The sequence below is a fragment of the Triticum dicoccoides genome, chromosome 6B (genome assembly GCF_002162155.2).
Source record: "Triticum dicoccoides isolate Atlit2015 ecotype Zavitan chromosome 6B, WEW_v2.0, whole genome shotgun sequence".
NCBI classification, from domain to species: domain Eukaryota; kingdom Viridiplantae; phylum Streptophyta; class Magnoliopsida; order Poales; family Poaceae; genus Triticum; species Triticum dicoccoides.
Window position 1 is genome coordinate 456,369,360 of NC_041391.1, and position 10,707 is coordinate 456,380,066.

Genomic DNA, 10,707 nt, shown 5'->3' on the forward strand with positions numbered 1-10,707 from the left:
TACACAGATTACACACTTACGGCCCTGGTTGTGCCAGTGGAGGGCCCGCAGTGGTGGTTGACAGGTGTGTACGGGCCACAGCTCGACCAGGAGAAGTTGCTTTTCCTGCGGGAGTTGGATGAAATACGTGAGCTCCATGCTGGACCGTGGATGGTTGCGAGCGATTTTAACCTCCTGGTTAACCCCGAGGACAAGAGTAATGAGAGGATAAACCGTAGAATGATGGGCAAGTTTCGCTCTAAGCTGAACGCGCTTGAGCTGAAGGAGGTTTATCTGAATGGGCGTCGGTACACTTGGTCTAATGAGAGAGCGAACGTGACACTTGAGAAGGTGGACCATGTGTTCTGCACTGAGTCGTGGGAGGAACTTCACCCGACCTGTTGCCTTAGTGCGGTGGGATCGGCCATATTGGATCATTGCCCGCTACTGCTTGACGTCAACGCGGACCTGTGCATGGGGTCACGCTTCAAATTTGAGGCTTTTTGGACGAAGGCGGATGGATTCTTGGATACGGTAGCGGAAGCTTGGGCCTCTGTCCCACGTGAGGATAATCCTTTCAAGACTTTGGATTTACGGTTGAGAGCTACGGCAAAGAGCTTAAAGCGGTGGAGCGACCGGTGGATCGGTAATGTTAAGCTTCAAATTGCGATCGCGCTGGAAGTGATCCAGCGGCTGGATAAGGCGATGGACATGCGAGCTTTGACTGAGCGGGAGCATGAGCTACGGAGAATTCTGAAACAGAAATTGTTAGGGCTTTGCTCGCTTGAACGGACCATCACGAGGCAGCGATCTAGGATCCTTTTTCTTCGGGAAGGAGAGGGTAACACGCGGCTGTTTCACCAAACGGCGTGTCACCGGCAGAGGCGGAACATGATCACCTTGTTGTCTGATGGAGTTTCAATGGCCACAAATCAGGATGAGATTGCAAGCATGGTAGATGGGTATTACAAGAATCTTTTTGGGACTGCCCAGCAACGATTGGCCTCTATCAACTTGGAAACGCTCCAGCTACCTTGCTTACACATGTCGGGCCTTGACATTGCCTTCACTGAGGAGGAGGTACAGAAAGTTGTTCAGGCGATGCCCATGGACAAGGCGCCCGGTCCGGACGGATTTACAGGCCGCTTTTATGCTTCATGCTGGGAGATTATTAAAGGAGACATCATGGCCGCGCTTGATTCTTTCTTCCGCGGCGATATGCGCGGGTTGCAGGCCATCAATAAGGCAATTGTTTCCTTGCTGCCTAAGGTAGATGGGGCGATCGACAACAAAGATTTCAGGCCTGTGAGCCTGGTCCATGGGGTGATCAAGATTTTTGACAAGCTACTTGCGCGTAGATTAGCCTTGGAGCTGCCAGGGCTGGTTGGTAAGCACCAAACTGCCTTCGTCAGGGGACGTTCCATACATGACAACTTCATGTTGGTGCAAAGTACAGCAAGGAGATTGCACGCGCTTAAGCAGCCAACCATCATGCTCAAGCTGGATATCTCAAAGGCATTTGACTCGGTGCAGTGGCCGTTCTTGGTGGAAGTGATGAGGTGCATGGGTTTTAGTACTAAGTGGATAGACTGGATCTGTGGACTACTTGCAACATCGTCAACGAGGATCATGGTTAATGGTGTGCCAGGAGAGCCTATCTTCAATTGTCAGGGCCTGAGGCAGGGTGACCCTGTCTCTCCAATGTTATTCATCCTCACAATGGAACCACTTCAGAGGATGTTTGGGGTGGCTCTCGAGCGTGGTCTCATTTCCCCGCTTGCTTCCAGAGGTCTAACCGAGAGAGTATCTATGTTCGTGGATGATGTCATGATTTTCCTCAAGCCGGAGGTACAAGACCTCACTACTTGTGCAGCCTTGCTGCGTCTCTTTGGTGAAGCGTCTGGTCTCAGAGTTAACCTGCAGAAGAGTGCGGCTCTGCCAATTCGGTGCAATTCAGTAATCATGGAGAGGGTGGTTCAGGTGCTTGGCTGCCCTCAAGGTACTTATCCATGCAGATACTTGGGGCTCCCCCTCACCCTGCGGAAGCAAACAGCAGCCCAGCTGATGAGTATGGTGGATCAACTGGCTCGATGCCTACCTAGGTGGATGGCTGTCAACATGCCGAAGAGTGGAAGAATGACTCTTGTCCAGTCTGTGCTCTGCGCAATCCCTATACATATGATGATGGCATTGGACATCCCACAGAAGGTCATAAAGGCCATGAATAAGATTTGTCGCGGGTTCTTGTGGTGCGCCAAAGATCAGGCATCCGGTGGACAGTGCAGAGTGGCCTGGGAGAAAGTGTGCTCACCAAGGTGGGCAGGAGGACTTGGCATCCCCAACCTCAAGTGGCTGAACGCGGCCATGCAGGCATGATGGCCCTGGCTGAAAAGAGTGGATCCATCACGACCGTGGGCGGAGCTTGATATCTCAGTCCCTCGAAGATCGATGCAAATCTTTCAAGCTGCAACCCATGCGACGATGGGTAATGGTGAGAGCACGTCGTTTTGGGAGGACAGATGGGTGGATGGATTCAGAGTGGAGGAGCTGGCGCCAGCACTCTATAGTACGGTACGGCAAATGATTCGAGGCAGCCGTACAGTCAGTCAAGGCCTGACGAACGGAGCCTGGGCTTTGGACATAGGACTTGAAGTGACGAATCAGATGCTTCAGGAGTACCTCAGGCTATGGGATCAAATGGAGAGAGTGCAGCTGCATCAGGACTCGGTGGATTCAGTGAGATGGGCGTGGGAGCCATGCGGCTCCTTCTTCACGAGGTCGGCATACCAGGCTAAATTCTGGGCTCGAGAGAAGGATCCAACGGCGCAGTTCACATGGAAGTCCAAGGCTCCCTTGAGGTGCAGATTTTTCACCTGGCTTGCATTGCAGAACAGATGTTGGACATTGAACAGATTAGCGAGCCGGGGACTAGAGCATGAGGATGCTTGTCCGTTTTGTGACCAAGTGGAGGAGAGCATGAACCACCTAATGCTCCGGTGTGTCTTTGCCAGAGAAGTATGGGCGCGGGTGTGCACGGCCTGGGGTAAGCCTCAATGGACACCGACCGCAACTTCAAGCCTGGCAGAGTGGTGCATGAACATAGCTGATAGCGCGGCTGAGAAGAAGGACACGCGGGCGCTGCTCGTCCTTGTGCTTTGGGAGCTGTGGAAGCATCGCAATGGCATAGTGTTTGAGGCGGATGTCCCGTCGATTGTGTATGTAATGCGTAGGATAGCTGTAGAGTGCGCAGTGTGGAAGGAGGCAGGCCTGCTTAGATTGGATATTGATCGCTTTCTAGCAAGCTTGCAGGTGGGGGATGTCGCGAGGATTTAGCGTGTAAGTGTTGTATGGGCGGAGTTGGGACGATGTAATCGCCAACGTGGAGGGGCTCTCTCCCCCTTTTCCCTTCTTGAATATATAGTATGCACACTCGTGCATATTCGAGAAAAAGTATATCATAAGGTGAGGGGATTGGACATGTGACACATTGAGAGGTTCGTCGGAATGACTTCGTGGAACTTACAAATTGACATGTCTTGTTAGAGGCCACTACCACTTATGTGCTAGTTCAAGTTGGCCTGGCACAAGTTGATAAACTTGTTGCCAGAGTATCAACTCATGACGTGAGTAAGGAGTTACTCGGGCACCTTGATCGAGTAAGATTTACTGAACCACTCCCCATGTCCTAGTCGGCATGAACCCGTGGGGTCACACACCTAAGGATACCAAACCCACTTGGATAAGATCTGATGTGTTATGGGGACTGGACTCCTTGTGGGCCTCAAGAATTTAGTCCATGTAGGGGAGGGTATACAAGGAGGCAAAGTGCAATATTATGGCATAGGAAAAACACAAGGGTTTGAAGAAGCCTTCCAACAACCGCCGCCATCTCCTTCCTTGATTGCGAGAGGAAACTTAGGATGCGTTTGGTTGAAGGTGCCATATGAATGGGTTTGGACCGCCCAGTTTTTTTTATGGAACCATTCAATTCATGTGTTTGGCTATATATAATAGATGAGTTAATTATTGAAAAGGGACCATCAGTCATGCTCACATGATCATGCATGCCATGGGTGGCCATATGATTCGACCATTTTTTGGGGGTGGAATGGTTCAGCATCTTCAGAGCATATTCTCTTTTTTTAGTGGAACCATTCAAGTGCTTTATAACCAAATATGTCTATTTTTTTAATGATCCCAACCCATCCCTGGCCACCCTTGCAACCAAACGCACCCTTAATAGTCCATCACTGAGTTGTCTCGGACTATATGTGTGGATGCACCTTGGGAGGCGTTGCACTCTGACGCTCAAGCGAAATGAACGTGGATCGTTTCGTGATCGAGAGGGTGGAGCCGTAAAACTACGAGCGAGGAGTAGTTGTACGACTACAGCTACACTGATGAGCTTCGCTGACTCTATGTCCTCTATGGGTTGGCAAGTCAAGTGGTATGTTCTTGATCTCCCTCTTGCAACATGATCTTGGGCAGCGCGGGGTGGAAATTTTTGATTTTGCGCTAGTTCATAAGAGGATTGCCCCATCCTTTGTTGCATCAAACGGTGTAGAGGAAGCCCAATAATTTAATGGTGGTGGAACGGAAGAGACGACAAATGATGGTGAAGAGGAAGGACCAACAACACGATGTTTAGAATTTAACACGAAAGCTGAGAAGGTAGAACCCGAGTGGATGAGGAAAAATGAAAGAAAAGCGGGATCATGGGAAGAAGAGTGACGAATTGCCAGATTGCCTTCTTATGATGATATGTGAGCCCAAGCTCTGCATGAAGGTCTCCAAGGAGATATGGATCTGCAGCGCCGATTTTGTCCATTGAAAGTCTTTCCGGGGCAGAATGGTCGCCCAACAAAGGTTCTTACCAACAACAATCCTGCTGCTCTTGAGGAGATGAAAGTAGTGGTCGAACATCAGCTTTGCAAAAGAAAGATGAATTCCACGTTCATACCATCTTAGCAATTGTCACATAAGATAGCAGGTGGGATGGAAAAGAGAAACAAAAAAAATGTCTTGTCTTCTCTTAACCAAGAGATGTTCTCTTAGATTAATCATTATAGGAGATGTCTTCTTCTGTACACACATTTTCTAGTTTTAATCATCCAATAATTTCAGGATCTTGTGCCATTAAATGATACAGATAACACTAAGATACACTTCCACCATTCACAAATATAAGATGTTCTATTTTTCTTTTTGTTCTAACTTTATGTGATCGGATGTATATAGACATGTTTTAGTGTGTCTGTTCGCCCATTCAATCCATATGTAGTCCATAATAAAATATTCAAAACATCTTATGTCTATGAATGGAGGGGGTAATATTTTGTACAACATGTTGAATTGCCAAGTGGAAAAAATACACAAGAAAATGCTGTTTTATCAAGTTATGTGACGTGCGTAAGGACAATGAATATTGCTATACCAGAGGAATATGTGTAAAAATCACTCGGGTTTACATAAGAAATTGTTGGAAATGCCACCGCAATTTGCTTTGACTGGAAGACCGATATATAATTTCTTTTTATTATTATATAGATGGAAGACTAATATAATACAGTAATAAATAAATGTACGAAAGCATAAACAAGACTAATTGACCTTCGGACCCAAAAGGAATCAAGGACAAACACTACATTCATTTAATCCGATCACCACAAGTCCACAATATTTCAAGGCTCGCTCCCCAAACCAGCTTTGCTAGAAATGCTTGCTTGGTTCCTACAGCAACTAAGCATCCTCATGATTGTCCTCCATCTCTTCATCATCAGCCACTATCTGCACCATGCCACCAGCACCAATGAGCTCCATTTGTTGTACCAGCTGCTGCAGACCCTCCGCGGGTATCCCTTGGAATCTCAGGAACGCGTCAAACAGTGATGAATTATCGAGTTCCATCCTGTGGTCAGGTGTGTGCTGCTGATTAAAGCGGCCTGGGAGCTTTGAAGTGCTGTCGTAGCATTCCCCGCAAAGGTCGAATCCAATTGCCTCTGTGCAATCCTTGCATTTGTATCGCTTGCCTCGTATCGGATAGACCTGCAAAGCATTCATCAGTTCCATATTTACCAAAAGGATCAGGGTAACTCAAGACATGGGAAATGAAGCAAGGATACATGGATGCCTATCAATACCTCCCACTATGATTTGCATTAAGTTTTTTTCTTTTGTATGTAACAAGATATTAGAGGGCAGGCCTGGCGCAGTGGTGAAGTCCTCCCCACTTGTGCCAAGAGGTCCTGGGTTCGAACCAGCCTCTCTGCATTGCACTTTGCAGGGGTAAGACTAGGTTCCTATAATCCCTCCCCAGACCCCACCTTGTGTGGGAGCTTCTATGCACTGGGTCTGTCCTTTATGTAACAAGATATTAGAAGGTTTAAGAGACCACAAAGGTTGCTAATGTTGGTTACTGAAGAGTGAGCACATAAATTTAAAACTTGGAATGAAAACAATCCTAATGTTGCAATCAAATTTCTAGTTATTCGTCAACCCGCACTTGAATTAAGAACTACCTTTCACATTAGAGCAATATCTTCAAATAAAAGGTAAAACTGTGTTTATGGAGTATTAAACAAACGTTATAAAACAGATACTGGAGCACAAATTTATTAATGGAATGGGAAAAATCATTAAAAAGACTAATTGGGAATAGGTCCTAACACTAGATGGGCTACCTGGACAGGCTTTTTATTCGTTAGGTAACCTGATGGAAGATTTACGCCATAACACCAAGAGGACAACAAAATGAAGATGCATACTCAGCAAATCATTTCGAATTTCTTAAGTTCAAGAAATCATTTTATCTACCAATAGTGGCTCCATTTGTACGGTTTATCAACTGAATGTATGCCAGCTTGACTAATTACTAACAAGGTTATGGACTTTCTAATTTGTACAACTTGAACATACCCCGCATGAGTCACAGCCAACTCCAATGTGAACATTTGATAAGTCTAGAGTCTTCTGTACAAAAGTTCCCTTCTTGCATGAAGTACCTGAACCACACAAAACACAGGAATCATGTACGAAAAAATGGATCAGGCATGTGCTTCATTTCATAATATAATTTACAAAGATATCAAGTTGCACTTCATGAAGGTTAAGTAATTCTGTGACTCAAGGATCAAAGTCGGAATTTTTTGAAACATTTAACTTGAGTTCTCAAATGTGAGAGCATGGAAGCATTTGATGGATGGGAGCACCAGATATTCTCCCATTATCTATATGTATCATCATATTTGAAACATGCAGCTCAACTTATATCTGATTAGGGACCGCAGTTTGTGGTAGAAATTGCCCACACAACTTGAAACAGCAACAGGTACAGGGGATCGACACCACAGGGGGTGTGAGTAAGCCTCTGCTACTATTTTGTTTCAACAATCTAGCATAATTGTATATGGGATCTAATTATTTCTTTTAGTTCTTCCGAAATTTGTAGGGTAGTGTACATGGGTAGTTTTGGGTTTTCTTTTTTGTTAATGTTCACATGATATGTGTCTACAATCCTAAAAAATTCAGATCCAAATTCGAATTACACATCGCAAAACAAAAAAGACAAATCACGGTGTGAATAGTGCAGTTTTCTGCTTTTGTCTTTTTGTGACACTATTAGTGTTGGATTTGTCTATTTAGTTTCACCATGTGCATTTCAAATTTGGATCTGATTTTTTAATGGTTGTAGATACAGAATAACCTATATAACCAATGACCAACTGTAATGGTTCTTGACATATCAGTAACCTTCCTGAATGAATAAACATGCCTCTCAGTATGCACAAAATTAACGACATTGACTAATGCCGGAAATCCTTCCTGAATGAATATTTTGAAGACTAAATCAACAATACATGGAAGTAGATCATTATATGAAGTATCGGTAACACAAACTAGATACTCCCTCAATTTTTATTTCAATGAGTTCCTGACACACATTACAAAAGTGTATTTCATATTAACAAAACTATGTTAAGGTTAATGTTTGTTGATCAATTAAGTGACAACACAACAGTTCAAGGTAAAATAAGGCACTGCTAAAAACAAGTGCAGGTAGCCAACAAACAAAAATTAATAGCGGACGAAAACTATCGATATGGATACCCCCGGACAAACAAATCAACTTAAAAGGGTGCATTCACATTTAGCTAACAGAGTAAGTCAAACACCAATTTCACGATTAGCATGATGAACTTGATGCACAGTATTATGTTGTTAAGGTAGAGAGCTATATATCATGATATGTGAGTCTGGGCTACACACACAAAAAGGCTTACTTGAAGATGATCCTTCAGGATTGCATTGGCTATTCTCAAGCCGAAGTTTCTTGCGTCTTGATTCATATTCTGCTGGAAAATATTCTTCCAGAAAGTGGTCAAGATCTAAACAAACATTAGGAAAATCTCCAGGATGAAGACCTCCACAGACTTGACATTTCAATGCTTCATCACCCACGGAAGGCAAACAAGATATGCAATACACTTTTCACAAAACCAAAGATAAGTCAGTTCCTATAAAGAAAAGAAAACTACAAAAATTGACCAACCCTTCTTATTCTATATTTAGAGCTTACCATGACCACAGTTAAGAACAGCAGGTTGATACAGCAGCTCCTTGCAGATAGGACAAGACACATCATCTAACTTTATTTTCATTGAATGCTCGTTCATAGTACTGTCATCAACTGAGGCTTCTCCTGGAGGTCCAGTTTTGCCATCTTCAAGCTTGTTGCCCCAATCTTTTCCATTTTCTTGAAAAAGTGCAAAGGCTTATGCATACAGAACTATACTGGGGAAGATATCATTGCAATTTGCCATTACATAAAAAGAATTCTTACCGCCATTGTTGTTCTTGGAGTTTAAGAACTCAATGATTTGTGGAGAAAAGGTATCCACGCTCCTCTCTTGCTCTGAATTGTAACCCAATTAGAACATAATAATATTTCATAATTCATAACAAACAAAAACGAGGAATACTAATTAAAATAAGGGAAACTAGTGTTTGGTGGAAAGTAATTTAATTTACAATTGAAACTTGATGGTAGAAGAAATAGGTACAAACTTAAAAATTGATAGACATCTAAATGGCAGGGAATGTGAAATTCAAGGGCTGATGTGGTACCTGCCAAGCACTCAAGTATATAGCTCATGCTGCGTAACATATGATTGTTAATACCTCTACACAATCAATACCCATGAGACTTAAACCCTAAAGTGATGTTTCTCCCCTATCCTTCAATATGTCCCGGTGATCTTGCAGAGAAATCTTCATCTCTCGAAACCAGCAACCTCTTTTGCATCAACGCTCACGTTGCCGATTAGGCACAAGTGCAGGCATAGTGAGGGACAATCCAAACCTAAGCCAACAGCTCAAACATGTTCACCTTATACCTCCACCAAGTTCCCATCCTATCTTGACCGATCAATTTGGGTATGATGGATATGAAAACAACTTCTGGAGTGTATTCTAGTTTGGTAGAACTGGTGGTATGCTTGCATTCTGGATGTCATTTCCCACACAAATTTGGAAGAAAATAACTTTACATCAGAACAACTCCCAGCATGATTTCTTAACTGATAACTAGTTCTGTAAGAACATCAAATCTACTGATAGACTATACTTGTACCAAAAACACAAGGCATGTTGTGTTGGAAGAAAAGTAAACATTTAATAAGGAAGAAAAATGTTTCTGATATGGCAAATGGGTTCCTTGCTTTGGGCATTGAGCACTCACCTAGTACTTCCATTTCCCTCTTTTTGTATTCCACGGGTTCAAGCTTTAAAAGCAAGTGATGGAGGAGTTGGCAGATACTTGGGAAATGAGTATAAGGTTGCCTGCATATTGCACAATGGGATTCCCGGGCGTAATGCATAGCTTTATGGACGCACCAGAAACATGACATATGACCACATGCTGCACCAATAAACGCCAAATGAGATTCAAAAATATACCACACTGGTTTTAGATCATCATAAACAGCAGAACCTTACCAATAACAACTGGTTTATAGAGAAGCTCCCTGCAAGACATATTGAACAAGCATATAAGATTATTAGCACATTTGCGCAGAATCGGAGCCAATCCAATGCTCATCAAAGAGAAAAAGGTATGTAACCTGGTAATACTTTTTCAAGTGAATAATCAGAACTTTAAAAGTAAGTGAGAGCATGTTGTTTCACAACACTATCAGGCATCTACCGCAATAATAAGAGTTATAAATCAATTTATTTGTGTTTCTTAATGTCCTGCAGGGTGTGGAATTAAGCCGACATAAATCACTTAAGCCTCGCATAGTCCCGTGGCCACCCAAATGTGGCAACACTTGGTGATCGGTATTGCTAGATAGATTAGAGATAGTCACGATTTACTGGCACGGAACATCGAGGAGCACGAGTACAGTAGGACCCAATTCGCATCGGATCAAGACGAGGGGCGCGCAATAATCTACCAAGCAGCCAAGCAGGCGTATCCACAACCGACGCGGGAGATTATTCGGCCCGCCATGGCCACGCCAACGGAGAGGAGGAGAAAGGTGGCGTGTAAACTCACAGGCATACGCAGCACTGGAACCGCGGGTCCTCCAGATCGTCGAAGCCAGCTCCACCGGCGGCGGCGGCGGCGGCCTCCTCCTTCTTCTCCGTCGGGTGGCTCGAGCTGCTGTCGTCGGAGGCCATCCTCCGCCTCGGTGGAAGTGGAAGGCGGATGGGGATTCTGCAGGTGCCGGG

General features: G+C 44.3%; 1 protein-coding gene across 1 annotated transcript; it reads right to left on the bottom strand.

Moving 5' to 3' along the window:
- Nucleotides 1-5,496: 5,496 nt before the first annotated feature.
- On the bottom strand, nt 5,497-10,701 carry LOC119322866 (E3 ubiquitin-protein ligase PRT1-like). The gene is made up of 8 exons (XM_037596402.1): nt 10,532-10,701; nt 9,973-10,001; nt 9,716-9,895; nt 8,819-8,890; nt 8,555-8,731; nt 8,259-8,462; nt 6,895-6,980; nt 5,497-6,024 (listed from the first exon to the last, which is right to left on the bottom strand). Exons 1-8 carry the CDS (start codon nt 10,654-10,656, stop codon nt 5,719-5,721), a joined length of 1,179 nt encoding a protein of 392 aa, XP_037452299.1. The 5' UTR covers nt 10,657-10,701; the 3' UTR covers nt 5,497-5,718.
- Nucleotides 10,702-10,707: the final 6 nt, after the last annotated feature.

Coding starts and splice junctions, on each gene's coding strand:
- LOC119322866 (XM_037596402.1), bottom strand. CDS start 10,656: ATGGCCTCCGACGACAGCAGCTCGAGCCACCCGACGGAGAAGAAGGAG. Junction 10,002..10,531: donor TTCCAGTGCTGCGTATGCCT/GTGAGTTTACAC, acceptor TATGTCTTGCAG/GGAGCTTCTCTATAAACCAG. Junction 9,896..9,972: donor CTATAAACCAGTTGTTATTG/GTAAGGTTCTGC, acceptor TTATTGGTGCAG/CATGTGGTCATATGTCATGT.